The sequence below is a fragment of the Hermetia illucens genome, chromosome 6 (assembly GCF_905115235.1).
Source record: "Hermetia illucens chromosome 6, iHerIll2.2.curated.20191125, whole genome shotgun sequence".
NCBI classification, from domain to species: Eukaryota; Metazoa; Arthropoda; class Insecta; order Diptera; family Stratiomyidae; genus Hermetia; species Hermetia illucens.
The window spans coordinates 36,087,185-36,113,314 of record NC_051854.1 but is presented as its reverse complement, the minus strand read 5'-3'; the positions used below and the strand labels follow the sequence as shown (position 1 = coordinate 36,113,314).

General features: G+C 41.7%; 1 protein-coding gene across 3 annotated transcripts; it reads left to right on the top strand.

Moving 5' to 3' along the window:
- The first annotated feature begins 89 nt into the window (after positions 1-89).
- Positions 90-26,130, top strand: LOC119659736 (E3 ubiquitin-protein ligase RNF123). 3 transcript variants are annotated; one of them, XM_038067997.1, is made up of 20 exons: positions 90-385; positions 443-671; positions 7,019-7,164; positions 7,219-7,692; positions 7,748-8,020; positions 8,082-8,164; positions 14,038-14,237; positions 14,448-14,760; positions 14,813-14,876; positions 15,047-15,185; positions 15,235-15,402; positions 15,466-15,579; positions 15,645-15,771; positions 16,211-16,373; positions 16,439-16,685; positions 16,754-16,867; positions 20,870-21,238; positions 21,293-21,533; positions 25,577-25,754; positions 25,816-26,130. In XM_038067997.1, the coding sequence occupies exons 1-20, from the start codon at positions 267-269 to the stop codon at positions 25,952-25,954; spliced, it is 3,900 nt and encodes a 1,299-aa protein (XP_037923925.1). In that variant the 5' UTR covers positions 90-266; the 3' UTR covers positions 25,955-26,130. The 3 variants fall into 3 exon arrangements, with proteins under 3 accessions (XP_037923925.1, XP_037923924.1, XP_037923923.1); XM_038067996.1 differs by having other exon boundaries at positions 14,861-14,876; positions 20,870-21,533; XM_038067995.1 differs by having other exon boundaries at positions 20,870-21,533.

Sequence of the window (26,130 nt, the reverse complement as noted above, 5' to 3'; positions counted from 1 at the left end):
CCACCAGCAGCGATGGGCGGTGACGAGCTAAGTGCGGTGGTAGCGACCGCTTAATACTACGCGGCCTTGGTAGCACAGTTCAAAGCAAAATAGAACTTAGGACAGACCTAATTTGGTTGGATAAAGAAGAAGAAAACGTAAATAAAAAGGCGTTCTGGACGCGAATATGTTTGTTGAAATTATCCAAATTATCAGACTAACAATATCTTGAATAGAAGGGTATTAAATATTTGGGGGGAAATTGCTGTGAAAAAGTTAAAAGATCAATGAGATTTAGCAAAATGAGTGCAAAGATGGATGCAGCGAAAATTTTTACGAAAGTCTTTCGTGAGCCAATAATTGAAAATATGCGTGAAACAGAGAGTGCTGAGGACTACCTGATAGAGTAACTATAATGAAAAATTCACTTATTTGAAAGAAATGTTAGCATTAATTACCGTAGGTCCATAGGAAGAATGAACATTTGGTTAGAGGACAAAATAAATGGCGTCAATGATGGAAGACCAGATCAAAGGCAGGAACATAGGGTTGGACCTGAGAGGGTCTTGCTCGACGTTGATAGGGACATTACTATCAAGATATCAAAAGATAAACTTTGTGTACAGTCACATGCGACTTTTTGTACTATTAAAGCAAATGTAGCTGTTTACAATGGCAAGTGGATGTATGAGGTGAGTCAGTATAGTCCGTAGTATAGGTTGCTTATTTTTATAAGCTCTGCTGTAACAAGTTGTCTCATTTTATAGCGGTGAGATATATTATAAATTAATGTTCGCAAGAGAGGGGAGGGGGGAGTGGCATTCTTGATGACCATATATTTATGCCTTTTCCAAACGCTCAAACGATATAGAAAATCCGAACCCGTAGTGGATATTATGTGGGCTCCACTAAATTTGTGGAATGATTCTACTTATGATAAAATCTCCTTTCCGGGTTAAATTGCAATACCACGATACGAAAAGTAAAGTTCAACGAATGGCGGGTGTACTAAAACCGCTTCGAATCTTTGTCGTTGTTCATCAAGGAAGCGGAATGATATCGAGGAACTTGTCCAAAAATGGAAAGTTCGCCTCATGCAACACCGTTCCCCTGAAACAAGCACTATCAGCACTGGGTAGGCGACGCATCAACGAACGTCTCAAATTGAAAGTATGTCGTCTGTCCTGTCGCCTTTCATGGTTCTGAATGTTGGCCGACTATAAAGGAATATGAAAGGCGTGTTGTAGTGCTGTGCCACGCCTTGATCACATCCGAAATGAGGATATCTGCGATCTATATGGGATTGAACCGATCGTGTAAAAATTGCGAGAGGGGCGTCGTCAATGGTATGATCATGTAATTCGCCCTAACGAGAATTCACTCGCGAATGGTAAGCGACCAAAAGGCCAGGCGAAACAACGGCGGCTTGATATGTTAGATGGGGATTTGAAGCCCTCATGACTACATCCAGATCAGGCATTTGATAAAAAAAAATTCATTCTGAGTGAGTGAAGTAATAAATCTTTGAGCGGATGTAGTTTTAAGGTGGGAGTATATTTAGTTTATTTGGAACGAGACAAATCTTCGACCATTGCAGCGTCTTACGCGGATAGTGATTTCCAAAGTAGAAAGCAGAGTTTGTCTATCTTTTTTTTGAGGTTGAAAAATTTCAAAATTAAGACCTAACAAGAAGCACTAATCCTATCAAATGCTTACAAAAGCCGCAAACTGGTTGTAACAATTTTCACGATTGTGAGACACAATGTGCTCACGGCTCGCAGTGAATTTGCGGATGTTTTCATCTCTTCAACAAGCTACAACCACTACTAATTGGGGCGATTCGATTCCTCTTTTTATTTCGTTGACTTTATGTATTCGTGTTCTCCCTTTGATTCGGGATAAAAGAAAATAGTTAAGAAACCAGCAAAACGCCCAAGGTAGCAGTTATTGTTACAACTACAGTACATCTAATAGGTAGTATTCCACCTCAATGATACCGGACTTTCAAATGTATTGGAGAAGTTTATCTGTACACATCATAAGCACTAAACCACAGGCAGATACTGAAACCTTTCGAGTTTGGCACAACAGGTTTATTTTTTATTGCGTTGAAAATGTTAAGTCTCGTTCCAAATAAGCACCATTTGCAGGACGTTTTCCTGTTTCAATTGGAAGAAAAGTGCAGCTGAAGTGTATCGAATGCTAGTGGAAATTTGTGGTTAATTCGCACCATCGAATTAATCTCGCAGAGAATGATTTCGCTAATTTAAAAGTGGTAATTTTAGTGTTGAAGACAAGAATTAGAAACATTACTCGACCAAGATTCATGACAAACACAAAAAAGCTTGCAAAAACTTTGGAAATTACTCAACGACGTATTTCGAACCGACTGAAAACCATGGGATACATCAAAAAGCAAAGGAAATTGGGTCCGATATGAACTGAATCCGCGAGATACCGAACGACTGTTTATGTTCGAATTGTTGTTTGGACGGTGATTTACTATGAGCTTCAAAAATTTGGTCACACCATCATGGGAGACTTCCACAGGTAACAATTGATCCGTGTAAAGAAATTAGCAGACAAGAAGTTCTGACTCACCCGCATTACAGTTTAGACCTCGTTAATTCCTGCTACCATTTGTTTCGATCTATGCACAACACTTAGACTGGAATGCATTTCACTTTAGAGCAGGGTAACAAACGCCACCTCTCAGCCTTGATGAATGTCAGAACATATAGGGGGGCCAATATAGACTCGGATCACTATCTCGTTGGCATGGTGCTCCGAGCTCGAATAACAATACCACCTAGAATCCCCTCTGACAATCAGGTGAGAGTGAACACTGAAGCCATCCACAACACAACCCTCCGCGACACCTATAAGAGGGAAATGGATGCCGCAATAACCACAGTCAATAGAGGACCTGGAGATGAAGCATCAACTAATGATCTTCACAACCACCTGAAGAACGTTATCATGGATACGGCCACAAACATACTTGGCCCCAGCCGCAAAAGGAGTCGGAACGGCTGGTTTGACGATGAATGTAAGCTAGCAACGAAACGGAAGAATGCCGCATACCGAGTAATGTTGCATTCTCACGAACTCCGACGAGTGGAGAAGGACTTCACAGACGGAAAAAGGAAGCCTGGGAGAACCAACAAGTCTATGAACTAGAAAAGTACAGGGAGCAACCGCACCAGGCGCGGAAGTTTTACCAACAAGTCAACAGGATGAAGCCTTATACACCTCGATGCTCATCCTGCCGAGACAAAGAGGGAAATCTGATTTCCGACAGAATGGGCATATTAGAGCGATGGGTTGAGTACTTTGATGTGCTACTGAACAACCAGAACATCGGCGAGTTGGAGGTCCCGCCAACTGAAGACGACGGACAAATACTGCTACCACCAAGTTTAGGAGAAACAGTCCGTGCAATTCATCGGCTAAAAAATCATAAGTCGCCAGGAGCCGATGGAATTACAGCCGAATTGGTTAAATATGGAGGCGACCAGTTACACCAAGTGGTTCATCAACTTGTGCTCAAGGTATGGGACAGCGAATCAATGCCTAACGATTGGCAACGAGGCATTATCTGTCTCATACATAAAAAGGGAGATATCACACAGTGCAGCAATTATAGAGGTATCACGTTGCTGAGTACCATCTATAAGATATTCTCCACTATCTTACTAGGCCGGATAGCCCCATACGCCCAGAACATCATTGGCCCATACCAAAGAGGCTTCACTCCAGGCAAATCAGCAACAGATCAGATTTTCTCTCTGCGGCAAGCGATGGAAAAACTGTTGGAATATGGACAACAGTTGCACCATCTATTCATCGACTTTAAAACCGCCTATGATAGCATAGCCAGGGTAAAACTGTACACGGCCATGAGAGAATTCGGTATCCCGACGAAATTAATAAGACTGACTAGGCTGACCCTGACCAATGTGCGAGGCCAGATAAAAGCAGCAGGATCACTCTCAAGACCATTCGACATCAACAACGGTCTACGACAAGGGGATGCGCTATCATGCGTCCTCTTTAACCTGGCCCTCGAGAAAGTGATCCGTCATGCCGAGGTAAATGTAAGAGGTACGATCCTCTTCAAGTCCACCCAACTACTGGCCTATGCTGACGATATCGACATCATGGGAAGAACGACCCGAGATGTACAAACTGCCTTCATCCAGATCGAGCAGGCGGCGCGAGATCTTGGGCTGCACATCAATGAAGGCAAGACAAAATATATGGTGGCAACGTCAACACCGAAGACGAATCAACCAACAACATCAAACCGCACTGGTCAAACACAAACACGAAGAAGAATAAGGATAGGAGAATACAACTTTGAGACCGTGGATAATTTCTCCTATCTAGGGTCAAAAATCACAACCGATAACAACTACGATGATGAAATCCGCGCACGGTTGTTGTCAGCCAACAGAGCCTATTTCAGCTTACAAAGACTGTTCCGCTCGAAACGTCTCACCATAGGGTCAAAGCTCTTACTGTACAAGACTATGATCTTGCCAGTCCTCATGTATTCCTCGGAAACTTGGGTTCTTAGCAAGAAAAATTGCGAACTCTTGGCCGCGTTCGAGAGAAGAATCCTTCGAAGAATTTTTGGCCCCCTACATGAGGATGGACGATTCCGTAGTCTACACAATAACGAAATCTATGAGCGATACCATGACCGTCCGGTTGTGGATAAAATCCGGCTCAATAGGTTACGGTGGGCGGGTCACTTAATCCGTATGGATGAGGATGATCCCACCCGGAAAGTCTATAAGGGCAATATCTATGGTAGAAAAAGAAGACGAGGCAGACCCTGCCTAAGATGGAGCGATGGCGTGGGCCAGGACGCCAGACAGCTTTTAGCGATATCGAATTGGTGGACCTCGGCGCAAAACCGGGATGTCTGGAGTTCCTTATTAAGGCAGGCCTAGACCGGATACCGGTTGTTGCGCTGTTGATGATGATGATGATAACAAACATTACTTCGAGTCATTCTTCGCTTCTAACGATGAAAGCGCGACGGAATTCATAAAATGCCAGAAAGAAGGGAGGAAGTAGTGGCCAACGATGGACAGTACTTCGAATAATATATTAGTTTATGTTATCTTTCAAATAAATGCGTTTTTCTAGTAAAAAAAGCTCCGAATTGAGTCGTGCGCCCAATATCAACTATAGCATGTCGATGAAGCCCATAGGCGACAGAAATTTTAATATGTTCCCTACTTCCAGGCGTTTCAGCCTGGCATCTGCAATTAAATACTTTCCCAAATGCCTTAATCTACTTTGCACAAGTGACAGACACTGTCCCAAAACATATGTGGAGATTTCGTCATTGTCCTTACAGAATCCACAGACAGTGCCCGCAAATATCCCTAGGTTTCCCAGGGATAATTTAGCCTGAAATAGCCAGTGATTATTCCTGCTGTGATCCTAAGAATTTGGTTCGTGACGTTTAAACAATCCTTCAAGCATTTGGTGGGTTTAGCCTCCCCCCCAAGAACACCCAGCACTTTTCCATTCCGAGTATGTTCGTCCAGAATAGCTCCTTCAGCCGTCCTTCTCATTCTTTAGAGTCATTGCCATTAGCTCGTTTCCAGTTACACAGCAGGGTTCTGGTCCGTATAGGGGCATCTCTGTACCTTTCGGGGCTAATTCGTCTGTTATATCATTGTCTTTTAACCCCATATGTTCTTTATCCAGAGTATTCAGACCTTATTGTGCAAGCCGAGCATTTTCAGTCTATTATGTCAAGCACCTATGCCTTAATAGCTTAGCTGTTTGTCAAAATAGCAAAATTCTGTTCTCCATCATTTGTTTGGAGGTTGAAGAAGTCATATCTGTCTACGGCGTATAATTCCACCTGAAATAAAGTAGTGTGTTCACCCATTGGCTCAAAGTACGTTTTTCTTGGACCAATGACCCCGGCGCCCGCTCCCTTTACTGTGAGTAATTCGTAAGTGTACCAAGTTACTGGCGCCCTCTCCCAATTTTCCTTGTTATTTCATCATTCATTATTATTATATTTAGTTATTCGTAAGTAATTCGGAAGATCGCCTATAAGGAATGCCAAACTTCTTTCAATTTAGGTAGCACTCCGCTTCACTGATACTTTTTGCCTCCCTCTGTATGTAAACATGGAGAGGAGTTAATGCCGGAAGGGGGGTTGGAAATGTTCTCATTGCCCCTTGGCTATTGTGTTTGTTCACACTTTGTGTCGTCTGTACAGCAAGGAGTGTTTGCCAGTTCTGGACAATCAGGGTCGACGCCCTGTGTCTGTGGGTAGACATAATCGTGAAATGTGAGCATAGGTAGGTAGCCATCAGATAATGGTCTCTTTTAAAATTGATGTTAGCATTCACTTTGTTGCACTTATTCAGAAGATAACCATTAACCTTATTCTTGATCGCTATGTGGTCGATCAAATCAGATCCGAAATCCACTTCTGTAGAACCGTGCCGCCACTAAGAATTAGGCGGTGAAAGTTACAGAAATTCACAGATATTTCACCAAACCAATGTATCCTCATCACGGACTCTTGTTATTAAGATCATCCATCACGATCACAATGTCATTTTATATAGCATTATTTTCCTCTCCGCACAAATGCGATGTTCCTCAGCCGTCGGTATCAGCCGCGCTAGGGTTATCAAAACACAGAACCACAGTACTGTAACAAGAAAAAAGGTACTCTCCATAGTCCCAACATTTCACTCCATTTAGGCTCATAATGTTCACCCAAATCGTGTTTGACAACCAATGGTCGTAGTCGGTCCCTCCAACAGGAGCATAAGTGTTGAAAAAATTATTAAAAATTAAAAAAAGCGTTTCGGGTGAGAAATTACTGCTATGAAGGATTAAAACTATAAAATATTCAAACCAGAGGGACGCCTTGCACTTAGGAATTGAACCAGTTATTTCCGAAATATCGGCATTTGCTGAATAACCGTACTAGCGAAGGAAACGTCTTTCATTGTTTTATTTTCAGTGCAATATGTTTTTTTTTTAATTTCAGGTGCAATTACGTAGTAAAGGTGTCATGCAAATTGGGTGGTGTTCTAACAAGTGCGAGTTTAGTACTGATACTGGTGTAGGAGATACAAAAAACAGTTATGGCTATGATGGCAGCAAACAACAAATATGGCATGTATACACGACTAAGTGAGTAATACAAACAATTGCAGAATATTTTTTAACATTTGACATTTGCTAAAGATATGGAGAGAGTTGGCAGAGTGGAGATATCATTGGTGTTTGCATTGATATGGAGCAGAGTAAAATTGAGTTTTACAAGAACGGCGTTTCAATGGGCGTAGCCTTTAGCGGTTTTGAAAGAGGGCCTGGCCTTGTTTTATATCCAGCCATTTCGCTCGCTTATAACGAATCATTAGTCGCAAATTTCGGAAATGTACCTTTCCAGTACCCCATTAGCGGATACCAACCATTGCAAATGAAGCCTGAAACACAGTTGGACACCACGGAATTGTTAATGGGATATTTAGTTAATCTTTCGGGTATAATGTCACGTCAAAAGACCCGTCAAGATAAAAAAGAGAATAAAGGAGCGAAAAAATCAATGTACGCACTAATTGCGGCTGCTTTGATTGAGAAGTTATCGGATCATTTGCTGAGTCCATATGTAATAGCAGACAAGTTCTTTCACTATGTGAAGAACTTGTGTGTTTTAAGGTGAGTGCATGGTGATTTGTGAATGATATGCTTAAGTTTAAATCTTGCATTGCAGAAGTGAAGCAGACAAAGATGCAGTAATCCTCCCAGGGAGCCCAGAAAGCACTTTGGGAACACTTTTAACTTTATTGTGGGTCCATTTAGATGACAGTGAAATGAAATTTATTTTAAAGACGTTCCTCAATATGCTGCAAAATATGTTTAGACAAACTTCGAAAGATCTCGAATATGAACAACAAAGAAGAGTAATTGTTGTTCTAACTTGCCTTTGCAATCATCCGCAAACAAGAAAATTTTACATAGACAACAAATTTTTCAAAGATAATTGGTTTGTTTTATGGAAATTGTTTTATAGAGGAAACATGTTTTAATATCGCATTGCATTTCAGTTTACCAATGCTCTTGTACCTGAAGCCCCCTGAATATACTCAGATGATCAGTCTTTTGCCAGATGATTCAGTTTGGGTAAAAGGTATGTACATTGTGAAGTATATAATGGGAACTGTTTGCAATTTTTAAGTAAAGTCAACCAACAAATAAGTAGAACGTCATTTGCTCCCTTTTGTAGCAAATATATTTTTTAAGTTATTAGAAATTGCTTCACTTGTTGAAGTGTTGTTTTCAAACTAAAATGTGTTTTTGCGTCAATCAGAAGGTGTGCGTCGAAAATTTAATGTGCTCATTGATAACTGTTTGGACGAAGCTCTGAAACAAATATAGCGTGCGGCAGCATAACTTCCTTTTTTAAAATGCGCGCCACTCAGTTAGTTGATGTCATAGCGGAGCGCTAGTGGTCTCGTTCAAGAGGGGATACTGTAAAGTTTTGTCCCGACACGGTTCAGTCGCCATCATGCGTTGGAATAGTGAGGCGCGTGTCTTTGCCGTTGAGGTTTACTTTTCAAGCGGATGTTCGGTTATTGCAACACAGCGTGCATTTCGGAATCGCTTTAATTTAGCCCCGTTGGCTCCCGTCCCAGACCACAAATCAATTGTTACATGGGTCACTACATTCAGACAAACTGCACGTTCGACAAAATGAAGAACTGGAGTCCCTCGGCCTGTTAGATCACCTGAGAACATTGAAGCAGTGAGAGCGTCAATGTTGCGATCGCCACGGCGTTCTGCGCGCAAACACGCATCTGCCCTTGGACTATCCGATCGTTCTGTGAGAAGAATTCTTCGTGATGATCTTCATTTTCATCCCTATAAGATGGCGATAGTGCAAGAACTTTCAGAACGTGACTTCAATTCTCGGATGAACGCGTGTGAACTTTAGCGATGAAGCCCATTTTCGTTTGTGTGGGTCGGTTAACAAACAAAACATGCGCTACTGGGCTGACACCAACCCTCGAGAATTGCATCAAAAGCCTTTGCATTCACCCAAAGTCACAGTGTGGTGTGCAATTTCCTCAGCTGGAATTATTGGTCCCTGGTTTTTTGAGGAAAATGAGGTTACAGTGACAGTGAATTCGGACCGGTATGTAAACATGCTACAGATCTTTTTTTCCCACGGCTAGAAAATTTGGATTTGGGGGACACTTGGTTCCAACAAGACGGTGCAACAGCACACACTTCAAGAGCATCGACGGCTGTTTTGAGGGAACACTTTCCAGAGCGCCTTATCTCAATTAGAGGCGATTTTAAATGGCCGGCACGCTCTCCCGATCTGTCCCCTTATGATTTCTTTCTATGGAGTTTTTTGAAATCCCGTGTTTATGTGACCCGTCCAAGAAGCCTACAAGATTTGAAGACCAACATCCAAGAAGAAATCGTCAACCTGCTATGCTAACAAGAGTCATGACAAACGCCAGAAATCGGTTTACGCAATGTATGGAGAATGGGGGACGTCACCTAACAGATTTGATCTTCAAAACAATGTAAATAAAAACTTTAGACATGTACGTACATTATAAAAAATAAATAAATATTTTCCGATGCATACAATAGTTTTTATTGAGTTTTGAAAAAAGGAAGTTATGCTGCCGCATCCTGTATAATAGATAAATTAAACAATAAGAAAGTCAGTGTATGAACAGTGCGGAAATTTTGAAAAATAACTGGATTGTCCTTGGAAAAATAAAATTAGAATCAGCCCCCCGTGCGTTCTACAAAAACTTTAAATTTTGGTCATATTCCATAAAATTCTTCCGGATCTGTAGGGGGGAAATTTGGCAATGATGCACTCCCTAAGATTCACTCCTCAGCTCGATAGAAAATTGGTGATTTTGTCTTAAAGGATTGCAACAAGTTGATATTAATTCATTATAGGAGTTGGTATGATACGAACGATAGACTGTTTCATTAATTTCCCATGGATCGGGGTTGGACTTCATTTTGTAGTCTGCAAAAGTTCGTTTAAGTGAATCATCCTTTCCCATTCACTAGGCTCAGGAGATATTCATAGTTTTCATAGTTTTTTATTCGTCAAGTAGTCCTTCGTCATTGTAGCAGCAATGAAGTATAATGAACGAGGTCATCTTGGAGAGAGTGTATGTTGAGTCTTCAGTATAGGAACTAATCGTGTGGTGATGCTTCCGTAGAGGATAGTGACCGGTTATTAAACCTATCAGCGTTCTCATTTCGAATTTATTCAGTTCCAGAGTTTGCGGCGTCTTAATTCCCCTGAATTTACATGAATTTGTTGTGCTTGTTTTCAATCGATAATTTTCGATAGACTAATTTGCTGTATTTGCTAGTTCCTTTCCAATTCTTTTACTATAAATGGAGATAAGACCCCCTTTCTCTGCGAGTGCATCCACTTTTCCATTGTCATACATATCTTTATGTCCTGATATCCACTTCGAAGCTATCTCGTTTTCAGTTACCGAGGTCTCGAGGCTTTGCATTTCGGTGCCAATTTAGATCTGGTTTGAGGTAATGCAACAGCTTTTAGAGGTACCTTGTTTTTAGTAGATGCTTGTGTCACATATGTTTATTGGATTCAACCTGAGATAAACTCAGGCCTTGCTAATATTATTTATACGAGGTTATTTTATTGTTTGCGCAAAGAAGTAAAATGAAAACACACTTTTTCGATCACTTGAATTTTCTAATTTGATTCATATTTTAGTTGGTATTGTAGAAGTTTAGTTGGTATTATGTCCGGATAGCTGAGTGGTTAGAGCGCAAGGCTGTCACTGGTGGCAGTGGAATTTGTATCGTGATTTAACGTCGGACACCAGTCGATTCAGCTGTGAATGAGTACCTGAGTCAAATCAGGGTAATAATCTCCGGCGAGCGCAATGCTGACCACATTGCCTCCTACAGTGTACTGTAGTGTACCGTTACGGTCTTGAATGAAGTGCTCTAACACACTTCAAGGCCCTGATCCTACATGGATTGTTGCGCCAACGATTATTATTTCCGAGTTATCACAATCTCGGCAGATGCCGGATTTTACCTAATACTAGCACTAAGTGCCAAGCATTTAGGCTCGGACGATCCTACCTACTTAAAAACTAAAAGGGGCACTGGTGGTGGTGGCCGGTGGTAGGTCAGTGGGAGAATCCGTCGAGTACTCCCCGCAACATCGAGCACGTATGCAGAATGGTGTACTTCTGCATGGTTTGAACCAGACTGTGCGAAAGTCCCAGGACATCAAGGGAAGCCGTCAGGGATTTAGGTACAATACCTGTAGCTGACAATATTATGGGAACTATCATACAACCACCCGCTCGAGACGCCAAATTTCTTTGATTTCCCGAGCCAATGGCTCATAGTTCACCTTCTTCTCCACGTATTTCCGTTCAATGTTGCTATTATGGGTGATAGCAACATCAATAATATACGCGGAGCGACCCGTCTTGTCAACTAACAGTACGTCAGGCTTATTGTGTGCGGTATGGCGATCAGTCAGAACTTGCCGGTCCCAATACATGCTGTAAGCAGAACTATCAAGTACTGCTTGCGGCTCATATCGGTAACCGGACATGTTCCCGTGATCAGCCCATGCTTATATGCAAGGTTTTGATGGATAACCTTACATACAGCATTATGCCTGGTGATGTATTGCACCGGTCCCATAACAGTACAGCCAGAAATGAGATGGTCCAACGTCTCTAACGCCGAACCACACATTCTGCACTGGTCGTTCTCCACCCGTTCTTTCATGATGAGCTTTTTATAAGCTCGGGTGGCGACCACGCCATCCTGAATGGCACACATGAACCCCTCCGTCTCAGCAAAGAGCTCCTCAGCGCACAGCCATCTGTTCGACAGATGCAAATCGACAAATGGCTGCCAAAGACAATTCACGTGTTTACCGTGCATTGCCTTCGACTTCCATTCATCGATCCGCTCTTGGTCCGACTTCACCCCACTCAGAGGATTGAAGGATCGATCCTTCAAGTTAAGTGGAGTCAGTCCACAGTCTGCCTTACAGACAGTCGCATGCAAGGGACTCGTCTGCTCTTTGCTGTAAAAATAAGCGCGCAGCGAGTCGACTTGGCGATGATGTTGTGCCGCCACGTCAACCACGCCTCTACCTCCGATGTCACGAGGCAGGTTCATCCGCTTCACGGCAGACTTTGGGTGATGCATTCGGAATTTGGACATAGTTGGCCGTATCCGCCGCTGGACGTTTTCCAGGTCGGTCTTCGTCCACGGCAATATTCCGAATGCATAAGCCAGTGAAGGCATAGCAAATACATTCAACGCGCTTATTTTATTCTTCCCCGAGAGATGCGATTTCAGCACCAGCTTTACACATCGCAGGAATTCGGACAGCAGAGCTTCCTTCAGATCACCAACTCGAGCATGGGTTCCTTGGCTCTGAGGTATTAGTACCCTCAGATGTACGCACCGATAAGGTGGTATGCCACCCTTCCATGACTGTCGCCAAAAACTTTATTAGTTTCGGATCAATGCGATACAGATGTAGGATGTCGATTAGCCAGGTATGCGGAACGCTATCAAAAGCCTTGTCATAATCGATATAGCAACTGAAGAGGTTTCTTTGACCTCTAGTTGCTTGTCCTGAGTTGCTCTTTGCAACCCCTTGACCCAACTCGGCAGCCCTTCTGCTCCTCGGACAGAATGTTGTTAGTCTCGAGGTGCGCATTGATCCTTCCACTAATAATGGACGTGATGAATTTGTAGAGGGTTGGTAAGCAAGTGATCGGTCTTGTGTCTGTCGGGTACTGCACCGTGTCCTTCTTAGGGATAAGGTAGGTAATCCCCGCAGTGAGGAAAGGTGGAAATTCCTCCGGCCGACTCATAACCTCATTTATACTGCGTGCCAACCGACTGTGTACGCTGGTAAATTTCTTATACCAGAAATTCTGCACCCGATCCAGACCTGGGCCCCTCCAGTTCTTCGAGATGTTTATGGCTCGTCGAACTTCCTCTTCGGTAACATCCGCGAAATTCATGCCAGGTGTATTGGCATGGCGGGTGCCTTCGGCGGTGATCCACTCAGCATGCTCAGCATGCTGGGCAGGTAACCCCCAAAGTCCACCCCAATACTCTTTCGCTTCCGTCACCGAGATCTGTATTGTCTGGGTTACCTCGTGCCGGGGTTGAATCTCCGTTGCTTCATGGACGTTTCCATTTATTGGCTCTTGTAGGTTTATCATTAGCACATCATTGAATATGATGATAATGAAAGCGGAAGTGTAGTCTGACTGAAAGTGAAATGGCGGAAAAAGATATGAAGGATGACATTGTGTTGATGTCTGATCTTCTATGAAGCAGTTATCAAAAGACATAAATAGAGCTGAGAATCGGAAGGCATGTTTAGTATTCTGAATGACTGTTAGGGTGCAATCAACTGATGTATATCAGATAGGATGTTAGTGTTCTGATGTACTTACTGGAAACAATCTTGTGAACTTTTTCGCTAGTTCCTTAATTAGAGTAATGGTAGTGGAATCAGTGAGCGACTGATGCTTCAAAATTCCTCTATGAGAAGCTTGGTGCTAACAAACACGCGCAACATACTCGGCAATAGATCCATGTTTGAAATGAGGAGGAAATAAGTAGATGTATGCAAGATCAATCTTTCGGATATATCCGTTTCTTGCTGGGATAAGATGAAGAAACCCACACAAGAAAATCACCCAGGCCACATCGACACACTAACACATCAGTACCACTTATCTACCTCGTCCCTACCAGAAAGGGGGATAAAGGAACTCCGTGAAGTTACTCCTCCTATGTATAGTCCTCTGGTGTCAATACCGAAGATAGGCGCACAGCAAAAAGATTAGGAGTGGTAAAAATTATATACGGTTTTAGCGAAGTATTCTAATTTTCTATTTTTATATGCTCTGCTCTGCGTCAATGCATGTGTTAGCTGTAATAGCTTCTATGAATAGCTATCTAGAATACTTTTCGTATTATTTCTAGGTGTCGGAGGATCAAAGGAGAAATATTCAGCTGCATGTGATAAACTGAATACGTCTGTGAAGATGTTGTACAATTTACAGAAAAATTTACTTTCGGTTATTCTTAATAACGATGACGGAAGCACAAATGAAGGATCCAGTCGAAAAATATTCCTTTCGCGACTAAGAAAGTACGTGATGGAAAATAGTTTAGAACATAGGGTGAGTCCACAGTTAAAATTTGAAGGAAATAGAAAACAAAACATCTTTTTTTGGTCTAAAAAACGAAATAACAGTAGCTGGTTTCCAATTCGCTTAATAAAAAAAATCTTAATCGAATGGGAAAATAATTGTCTTCTCTCTTTGAGTTAAATGTGTTCAAATCAATAGCAGAAAGATTCGATTAAATTCCTTGTTTCCTTTAATTTCCAGGCGTTTTTCTTACTACAAGGAAATTTCACACCTCCTACAGAAAGTCCCGTGGCTTTATCATTCCTCTGCATTCTAGTAGACATTGCGAAAAGTCTATTTGAAAAAGAGATTTCTGAAGAAATAGCCGCAGTTGATCCAGTATATTTCGTAGACGGATCGTTTAGATATTATCATTTTGATAGAATTGGTGGTGTTTTATCGCATCTTCGAAAAATCTACCGCACAGAAATTGTTGCACAACTTGGTGAGGATCATGACGCGCTGTATAATATTGAAACTACAGATCTGATTCGAGCGGACAATAGTGATGTTTGTAAGTTTTTGCCATTGCAATATGAACGAATTTTTCATAAAATTTTAAAAAGATTCTGCGATGTTTCTCATATCGGGAAATTTGAATACATTTTCAATAGCGGGCCGAGCTCACGGGTAATATTTTTCATCCAGCCTGCGGAATATATATGTGCATTTATCTATCAAGTTATTTCTGGTTTTTATAAAGCTTGTTGAAAATAACTAACTAAATAAATTGCGATTTGCCAAGAACTTGATATATAATTGCACTGTTAAAAACAACATAATAAAAATTACTTATTTAGATTTGGAATGGAAAGACGACAAGAAACGCGAACTCTGCCAATCACTCCGGGGAACTCGAATTCTGGACGATCGCTAAGTGAGCTATTGGATTTGGCTATAATTTATTACTATTCTGTTGGTCACAAATATGTTGTAAAGGTAAAAGTGAATGCAATGTTTAATACTCTAATAACTTTAAATCCGTTAGATAGCGGCTATACGAGATGAGATAGCAAGCTTAAACGACATACTTTCAGAAACAACAGTGCATCAACAGAACGTTGAAAAAGATTTGAAGAATGCTGTCCCTGGGGCTACGCTTGAAACTCTAAGAACTTTGAATACTAAACTTGTTCAGCGATGTGATGTCTTTAAGGTTCTCTTGCATTTTATATTTGTTGTCATATTGAGATGCGAAAATCTTTTAAATATTTTTCAGAAAAGATTAATTGAATTAGGACGAAAGCAAGCCTGGTATCGTTCGGTAGCACTTGGTGATTATAGAAGAAGTTTATTAATTTGGTTGCTTGACACAGTGTTAGCAACACTTAAGGTAATTGAATTGAAATTTGATTATTCCTGCCTTTCTATTTAAGATTAACTTAACAAATATTTTAGAGATCATCTTTACAAGGGGTGCTATTTGCTTTTCTGCCTGAAATTTATTTGAACGTTCTACCAATATTACTTGACACCGTGCTTGATTTTAGTAGACACGAACTTGTTATACAAAATGATTTGTCAGGTAAATGATTACTTTTTTTGGTCTTTAGATTATTTTTAGTGGAGAAACTGTTTTTTTTTTACATTGGACATGATTCTTTATGATTCTCTGAGCATTTAATATTTATCGACATAAAATGACTTAAGTTGATTTATTTTTACCTAAAGTATTATAGTAAATTGAGGAAATGTTGCAAATTCATTCACAAACATATTAGTATCATACAAAATATACAAAATCCGAGAGACTATATTACAAAAAATTAACGATCTTTGGCCAGGCACAGGCACATGTTTCATATTTTTGGTCATGCAGTGGAAAACTTTAGAAAATACGCTGATGCGAAATGTGTTAAATGTAATGCTTCAAGTAGTATTTTTGTATTTTTATATACAGAAGAAGTTTAATGTTTTCCATATTTATTGACAGTATCATTATGCGTTTTTGTCTATTTTTCAAGATTCACAGCATGTGATTCAAGAGGCAGCAGAATTTCTAGCTCTACACTCTGCAGATCCTCGGGTTATTCTCGCTGCTTGTAAGGATTCCCTACTACAGGCACTCGGCTCGTTAACATGTCATCAAGCAGGGATTAAAGCGTTAGAACGTTCGTCAAACGCTAGGTGCTCACTTTTAAAATAATATGTTGACATGATTTGTTAACTTTACTTTCTTTATATCAATTCAGTCAACTATCCCTTGTAAGGGCACTTTTACGCCCCTATGAAAACCGAGCATGGGGTCAAAGTAATTGGCTTTTATTGCGATTTTGGCTTGGCGATGGGTTTGCATATAAAGAGGCGAGACCTCCATGTGTTTGGCAAGGCGGGAATACAGTATTATCACTAGGCTTACATAGAAGCAGAGCTAAAAATGAGACACATACGGGACTTTTACATCATATAGCGCCAGCTTACCCATCAAAACATTTTCAGGTAATAAGTGAAATAAATTTCATATTTGGATCGATTTTGCTATGATTTTTTATTTTTCATTCTTACAGCAAGTGGTAGGGAAGTTACTATTGGAAAATGAACCATTCTCAACGTTGTTTTTGAATTCAGTGCTTTCCCAGTTAAATTGGGCTTTTTCGGAATTCATTTTACTCTTACAAGAGGTATGTATCAGTTTTACAAATTCTCATTCTTAAATTTCAACTTCAGCTCAAATGCATCATTATCATTATCCGGTCTAGGCCTGCCTTAATAAGGAATTTCAGACATCTCGGTTTTACGCCGAGGCCCACCAATTCGATATCCCTAAAAGCTGTCTGGCGTCCTGGCCTACGCCATCGCTCCATATTAGGCAGGGCCTGCCTCGTCTTCTTTTTCTACCATAGATATTGCCCTTATAGACTTTCCGGGTGGGATCATCCTCATCCATACGGATTAAGTGACCCGCCCACCGTAAGCTATTGAGCCGGATTTTATCCACAACCGGACGGTCATGGTATCGCTCATAGATTTCGTCATTATGTAGGCTACGGAATCGTCCATCCTCATGTACGGGCCCAAACATTTTTCGGAGGAGCTATGGGAGCCAGCGTATCGCCTGAATACGGGCTCCTTCCCTACTTGGCTGTGAAAATCCCCAAGTATGATTTTGATATCATATCTGGGAAGAACCACCCGAGACGTACAAACTGCCTTCATCCAGATCGAGCAGGCGGCGCGAGATCTTGGGCTGCATATCAATGAAGGCAAGACCAAATATATGGTGGCAACGTCAGCACCGAAGACGAATCAACCAACAACATCAAACCGCACTGGTCAAACACAAACACGAAGAAGAATAAGGATAGGAGAATACAACTTTGAGACCGTTGACAATTTCTCCTATCTAGGGTCGAAAATCACAACCGATAACAACTACGATGATGAAATCCGCGCACGGTTGTTGTCAGCCAACAGAGTCTATTTCAGCTTACAAAGACTGTTCCGCTCGAAACGTCTCACCATAGGGTCAAAGCTCTTACTGTACAAGACTATGATCTTGCCAGTCCTCATGTATTCCTTGGAAACTTGGGTTCCTAGCAAGAAAAATTGCGAACTCTTGGCCGCGTTCGAGAGAAGAATCCTCCGAAGAATTTTTGGCCCCCTACATGAGGATGGACGATTCCGTAGCCTACACAATGACGAAATCTATGAGTGATACCATGACCGTCCGGTTGTGGATAAAATCCGGCTCAATAGGTTACGGTGGGCGGGTCACTTAATCCGTATGGATGAAGATGATCCCACCCGGAAAGTCTATAAGGGCAATATCTATGGTAGGAAAAGAAGACGAGGCAGACCCTGCCTAAGATGGAGCGATGGCGTGGGCCAGGACGCCAGACAGCTTTTAGGGATATTGAATTGGTGGACCTCGGCGCAAAACCGGGATGTCTGGAGTTCCTTATTAAGGCAGGCCTAGACCGGATACCGGTTGTTGCGCCGTTGATGATGATGATCTGGAACAGTCTTCGAGGGTTCGTTCTACTGCCTCGTAGAAGGTATCCTTCTCCGACTCTGCAGTCTCCTCTGTAGGGGCGTGAACGTTAATGAGGCTTATATTTCTAAACTTGCCTCGTAAGCGCAGAGTGCATAGCCGTTCGCTTATGTTTTCAAAGCCGATAGCAGCAGGTTTCATTTTTTGGCTGACTAAGAAACCTACTCCGAGCACATGGTTTACTGGATGTCCACTATAATATACGGGGTAGTGGCTCTTTTCCAGGAAACGGGTCCCTGTCCAACGCATCGCCTGTAACGCTGTTACATCAGCCCTATATTGGGACAGGGTATCAGCTAGCTGCTCATCAGCTTCATCTCTGTACAGGGAGCGCACGTTCCTTGAGGAAATGCGCAAATCGTTATTCCTTTGTCGTTGCCGGGTTCGTCGTTGTGTAATCCGTCCAGTCCGAGGCTCCTGTCGTGGCTACGTAACAAGTTGTTTTCCATGTAGGATTGTCAGCCCTACCCAACTCCCAACCTGGAGGACCAGTTGGTACAATTTGTCCTGTTTTTAGGCGCGGAAGACACGCCTTCATCCTTCTCCGTCTGCAGCTTTTCGTTAAGAAAGAGTTCCCAGCGATCACTATGTGGAGGTGGAGATAGGGTTTGGTAGTAGAGCTGTTGGTGTTGGTTCAGCAGGCATTTCCCAGGTTTTATGCTCCATCGTGGGTACCAATCCACGTTTCGCCCTGGGACCTATACTACCCTTTGACCACCATTGGCATTAAAAAAATTAAAAAATGAGTTTAAATTCTGCGAAGTAGATTTTGTTTACCTTGAGGAAATATGCAGTTCATATGCATAAATAATATTAAATAGAAAAGTACGAATTATTTTTTCTCGATATAATGGTTTTTGGCAAAATTATACCTTTATGAAAAACGTTTAAATTGTTTACCTGAATACAGGTCGCGACACGGAGAGCAAGTGCTCTTGATATAATCAGTAACATCTTAGTTTGGGCTATAAATAATTTATTGCTACGATTATATAGCTAATATCTCTATGATTTGCGGATACTACGTTCGAAAAATTATGTTCGGTATATGACAACCATTTCCTTCCATGCATTTTTAACCCGTTTTAAGAAATTGGCCTGTAATTTTTTTAAAGACGAGGTTGATTTCTTTTCTTCCTTCAATTCGTGCAAATTGCGAAGTGTTTTTTTTTGATAGCCTCAACTATTGAAGTATTGTATAAAATGAGGGTCAATGAAAAATGTCTTTTTCGCGGAGCAATACGTGGGTTATTTAGCAGATCCTCATGGAGCTCTGGCAAATTTTTTGCCATCCGGTATCGACAGTTTTATTTGTTGACGGAACTATTAATGTGAAAATGGGTTTCGTTGTCAAAGTTGCCTCTTCTTTGCAAATTCAAGAGTTTGAATGGCAATATCACCTGAAAGTGGGTATTCTAACATAATACATGCATACATTACATGCTACGCACTAATAGGACAAATGCACACTCAAATGTCTTTATAAAAGAAATACACAAAACTTTTCATACTTGAAGCGTCCAGCTTCCGGTTTTTCAACTTGTTTTTTTAATGCTAAGTGTTTTGATGGAATTTGGAACTGGAAACTGGGATGACTTGAACAGTTGCGAGATGGTCAAATGACCGAAATCAACCATGACGGCGAAGCTATCTAAAAACGTAAAGAAGATGACAAATTTAACGTAGGTCCGGCTGCATCTCCCTGTGTTAGCCAAGCTCGGAAATAAGGGAGGTTCTTTTGGCACACAGCCCCTCTCATGTCAATTCAAAATGTGCTCTTGGGGTACCAGATTGAGATGTATTAACCTCTTGACTTTGTTCTTGGCTAGGCCCCACGTACGTTTGACCTCATCATTTCGAGCTTGTTACTTCTTATATTTGCCTTGGGACTTATATAACTCCTATAGGTTGCCTTACAGAAGTTTCTGAATTAAGCTACAAAGAATTACCTTCCGAGTTTCTGTAGAGTGTTTTCCCTACCTTTATGTGGAATACAAATCTTATTATTCTTTCTTGTTCGTCAGGCTAATGTGACGGATGAGATGGAACTTTAACGTTTTCAATGCACACTGCTCTCTTCTCAAACCACGAGGATTGTATTCTATCGGTTCCGTTTTGTTTGATTTTGTTTAATTTATACTCTAAGACGCAGACCAATTCGTGACGTCACCTTTACTTAGGCACTGTATACTGCACTTTTTCTTCAACCCCTTGGGTATAAGTGGGGTGACGTAGCTAGAGGAAGAGGGGAAGAAAAATTAGAAAATGTATTTAACAATACTTTAGAATCGATTATCTTCAATGGGTGTCAATTATAGCTCAGATTCTTGGAGCGATTCCCAATTTAGATAAAGCTAAAACTGATCTCATATGTCCAGGTGTTTTTCCCGTGCCTTTCAACAGTTTTATGGAAATTATTTAAATCGCTGAATCGCCACACGTAACTAGCAGACATGGCCCACAAAAGAATTTATTTTTAAGGTCGCAGTGGGTGAACCATTATACTTTATACGACTTACTAGCAAAAACACGAACGCAAGACTTGTTTCTGCAAAACTGGAGGAAGCTACAAATTTAATTTTTCATAACTTCTATATAATTGTATGTACAATCACAATATCATTACTTCCAGATCCAAAATACATCGAATCGACAAGAAGCAGACATTATATTTGAACCGCGTCAGCTAAAGATTTGTTCAATGTGTTTCGAATTGACTGTTTCGCTAATGCGTTCGCTGGAGATGGTCATTTCCGTAGCTCCAAATGTTTTCCAGGATTCAAGTCGACAAAATAGTGACCTTATTCTTAACAGAGTTTGCCAGCTGGTTAGTCAGGTTTTGTCTCGTGTGACGGTACCACCGGGTTGTTTTCAATATGTGATAGATTTGTGCTTGCCTGATTTAAGCTCTGTAACCCATTTCGCGATTGTTACGGCTGCCTTAGGTATACTTCTAGCTTTACTTCAGCCGGAAATGGAAAGCGAAGTAACTCCCGTTAAGGTAATGATCCTCGTTTCTTACGTATTTTTTTTTAATTGTCCTTTTAATTTAAAGGTTTCTAGAGTAACAAGATCTTTGCTGACTGACCCCAGTTTTCAAATAGCTAACATCGAATTTGCTCTGGGTGAAGTGAAAACTCCGATTCTAACACAAAAAGAAGTTCCTCGTGGTAACTTTGATCCTAAAATGAGAGCTCATATTGACCCTTTGACCAATGATGTGCGTGTTGCTGTACCGTCAACATCCAAACGAATACGTGCTGATCCACCAATCATCAAATTTTCTTTAAGAGATTGTAAGTATCCTTTTTTACAGTTATAGAACTAGACATTTTAGAGAATTTTATGACTTCATAGTTCAAGGCTATAATGTTTTTAGAACGATTCACTAGACTCAGTGAAATGATCGGAAACAAAAACACATTATAGGGAGTATATGGAACATAAAGTAGTTAAATATGGGCTGTGGACGTTGTTAACTTTAATGTACGAGTATCGTATTCGTCATTAATATAGACAAACTTCTTTGCGGATTAGTGGCTCATAAAAATCATTGTGTAAAAGAAGTACAAATGCTACGGACCAGGGTCGAAATTCCTTCCTTCACAAGGAGCAAAAACAGGGATTTTTTTTTTGTAAACTGAGTGGGGTTAGCTTTTGAACCTGTTATTGCATCCTGAGTAAAACAAATACGTGTCTGCACGTTAAATATTGGCATCCTCACTGGCAAGATGAAGAAACTCGCAAAAAGGGTATTGAAATTGTTCTCTATAAGAACTTCGATGGTGTGGAGCCAAAAACTTTGAGATAAAACGCGAAACCGCTCAAAATGGTTATAAACTTCTCTATTTCGGTAGTCCTGGACTCAATATGGTGTCGGCATTGACATTTCTGGGAGTTTCCGTGATAAAGGTTCATTATTATATCAGCCGATCGTACGATTCACTTTTTCACCGCATTCACAAACAGGTCGATTCAATGCCGAGAAAGATGCGTTCTGGCAACTTCTCGATACAAAAGCGACTTTAATGGTTCTGCAAGTGAAAAGGCACACGGCAATAAGTGCCATGGAGTAAAATAGTTTGAAGCACGCTATGAGGTTGGCGAGCGTATAGTCGATTTTGCGAACGGTCGTGCCATTGTACTTGTGAATACATGGTTTATCAAGTTATTTAGTTTAGTTAACTGGGGGGAGCCGCAGCTCCGAGCACTCAGGCCATTATTAGGCCCATTGTACCATCCCCGTAAGTTGCCTATTCAATGGCTTCCCGCCTACGATGTTCGTAGGCTTTAGCGAATCTGAGAACATTCTCAAGAGGCAGAGAGTGTGCAGATTCTTCATTGAAGAAAACCTTGCCAAGGTGTCTTCGTCTGAGATCTGGGGATGCCGGGCAGCTGCATAAAAAGTGCAGGGCACTCTCCTCCTCCTCCTCACATTGGCTGCACACAGCCGAAACCACTACCTCAATCTTTTCCATATGGTAGTTTAAGGGGCATTGTCCCGTCAAAAGCCCTACTAGGGTTTTCATGTCCCATTTCTTAAGGGACAAGGGCTCCTTCACAATAATTTTCGCTTGGCGGCAAGTGTCCAGATTTCTCCAATCGGTTGCGTGAATCCTTGCAATTTCACCCTTCAGAGTAGACTTGACAGTAGATGGTCGGATTCCAAGAGCTGGTTCTGGCGATGTTAGAGTGCCCCGGCACCCACATCAAGAATGTTTCGTTCAGTCGGCCAAGTTTTAGCTGCACCTGATGACAATTCCACACCAACTGGCTTGACATGGTGTTGCCATTTAGTGCTGATAATGCCGCCCGACTGTCGGAACAGATTCGAATGGTGTGACCCCTCCATTTTTGTCGCAGACATTCTTCTGCTGCCAATGAAATGGCATATATCTCCGCCTGGAATATGGTCGTCATTTTTCCGAGGGGTCGGGCCAGTTCTATAATCGGATTCTCCGAGAACACACCTGCACCCGATCCATCCTCCGTGACTGACCCGTCGGTGAAGATTATTAGGTCTGTAATCTGAAAAGACTCATGGCCACTTGTCGACCATTCTTCTCTTTCGGTGATTACGACAGTGTATGTCTTTTCAAAGACAAATCTGGAAACCATATGATCGGTCGGCATCAAGGCTATCGGATGTTTTTCAAGAAATTTCCAGATAGACGCATGCCCGTTGGATTGGCCGCCTTTCCACGTCCCAATGGTATCGAGCCTATATGCGTCATTGGCCGCTTTCCGTTTCACCTCCAAGTGAATGGGGGGTAAATTTAGGATAGCTTCAAGGGCCGCAGTCGGCGTAGTACTCATTGCTCCAGTAATACTTAGGCAACCAAGTCACTGAATCTGCGTTAGCAGCTTCCTGCTGTTAGCAAAGTTCAGTCTTGGCCACCAGACGATGCATGCATACATCAAAATGGTTTTATTATGGATGTATACATCCAGTATATCCGTTTAGGTTAAAGTCCCCTGGTCTTACCTATCGCATTCCTACAGCACCAGAGCAATCTGCAGGATTTCTGATATTGTTCCTGGATATGATGCTTCCACGTTAACTTGGAGTCGAAATGTACTCCTAAGTACTTGACTGTTTGTGCCAGCTGGATTTCCGCCCCTGCTAAGGTGGGTAGCGTATAGCTGCCCCACCTGACGTTCTTAATGAACATAACTAGTCCAGTCTTCCTAGCGTTCACCGTGAGTCCATTGCGGAGGCACCAGCTGTGAATTACATGCAGAGTTGCATTCAAGCGGTCACATACTGTGTCCGCAAACTTGCCGGTAATTATTACGGCTAGGTCGTCCGCAAATGCTTGCGCGAAGACTTTTGGTCCTCCAGGAGCCACAGCAGGGTATCCATCACCAAGAGCCATAACAGTGGAGAGAGAACCCCTCCCCGTGGGCAGCCCCTCAGACTTCCTGCTTCGATAGACTTCTGGCCGACCGATATGTGGATTTTTCTTCACTCTAGCATGTGAAGGATCCAACTGATTAGCAGCGGTTCGATTCCATGCTGTCTTGCCGCATCACAAATTGCCGCGAATGAGGCATAATTGAAGGCACTTTCGATGTCCATGAATGCGCCTAAGGCGTATTCTTTTTCGGACATCGCCTTTTCAATTTTTGCCGTAAGTTCATGGAGTGCTGTCTCCGTGGATTTGCCTTTCTGGTAGGCGTGTTGCCTATGGTGAAGTGGCCATTTAGGAATGTGTGTATCCCTTATGAACCGATCTACTAGTCTTTCTAGTCCTTTTAGCAGAAAGGACGTTAGGCTGATCGGTCGAAAGCTTTTTGCGTCTGTGTAGGTGGCTTTTCCTGGTTTGGGAATGAACAACACCTTCACATCCCGCCATTTAATTGGAATATAAGCGTGTGCCAGGCATGCACGATATATATTTCGAATCTGTAGACCCAGGGCATCCATTCCTTCTATTACTAGCGCAGGGATGATGCCATCCGGACCTGCAGACTTGTATCTATAGAACGAGTTAAATGCCCATTTCACTCGCTCCAGTGATACTACTTTGCATGCCAGATTCCAGTCTCTCAGTTGAGGGCTGTATGCACCTGTTGGCCCCGAGATTAGATTTTGGATGCTGCCTGGGAAGTGTACTTCAAGCAAATGATTTGCAGTTTCTTCATCGCTTTCTTTGTACTTCCCATTCTGTAAACGTAAATAACCCAGTTTCTGGCTACGTTCTTTGACCAGAATCCGCTTCAGCTTTGAGGTTGCCTCAAGAGAGTTAGTCTCTTCGCAAAAGCGTCTCCAAGATGATGGTTTATCAAACGATTGTTTTATCTTCCTACATTTTATAGTGGGAACAGGAAAACACAAATCGACTATATCCTCATGCAAAACCTGAGACCATCGCACCACAACGTCGGCCGTTGATTGTCGTCTACTCGTCTACTGGTGATTTTGTGAGAAGAAAGAAGAAATTATCTCACTTAAGCGTCCGCCTCGGGCTGATTCCAGTTAACCCGTTGGGGAGTTCCATCCCCACGCTGTACAACTCGGGTGCCGTACCCCTTAGTTGCGGCAGAGGTGTTAGATAGGCCTCGCATCCACTGGTATGAATGTTGAGTCTGCACTCGGTATAAACCAGGACCGCTGTGCTTGCATGGCGGTGCTCCCCCCCCCCCCCCCCCCCAATTTATGCTTTTTGTTCAAACCATCATTTTCAATACAAAACCAAGAAAAGGACCGTTAGATAACGTTTCTTATCGACACACTCCAAAAAGCATCTACACCCAAAAAAAAGCTCTCGGGGTTTAGAATACGAGTGTAAATGTACGGAAGAATATACAGATTGCATTGCGTTTGATCTCGTTACAGATCCGGACCATGTTCAGGGAAAAGAGATAAAAGACGTTGAAAAATTAGTTGAAATGTTGCTGTTAAAGCAATCATTATTGTCAGATATCACACTGCCTTCAGAAGACTCTCTTTGTCCGATTTGCTGTGCCAAACCTGTGTCGGTTGTATTTTCGCCATGTAAACATCAATCGTGCAGGTAAGCTAATCTCTAAGCCATATATATATATCATAGGCTATCAGAATTTTCTTTTTTCTAGCAATTGTATTCTACAGCATCTGATGAATAGCAAAGTATGCTTTTATTGTAAATCCATGATCAAGGATGTAACCAGTTTTGATGGTTCAGTGATCTTCAAGAACGCAAATTATATAGCTTCACCTGAAATAACTGAATAATACAAATATTTGTCACTTGTGATTTTGAGATTGAATTCAAACAACATTGCCAGAATGATAAATTTACCAATTTGAATAGAAATTACCAAAGATATTTATTTATGACATGATTGTAATCGCGTAATTCTAGTCACCAATTTGTCTATTTTGTAGAATATAAAAATTTTACTGCACGA

Excerpts from the sequence above, each read along its gene's own strand:
- LOC119659736 (XM_038067995.1), top strand. The coding sequence starts at position 267 with ATGAGATTTAGCAAAATGAGTGCAAAGATGGATGCAGCGAAAATTTTT. Across the intron at positions 15,580-15,644 it reads CAGTGTTAGCAACACTTAAG|AGATCATCTTTACAAGGGGT; the intron begins GTAATTGAATTG and ends CAAATATTTTAG. Across the intron at positions 16,374-16,438 it reads GAACGTTCGTCAAACGCTAG|TCAACTATCCCTTGTAAGGG; the intron begins GTGCTCACTTTT and ends ATATCAATTCAG.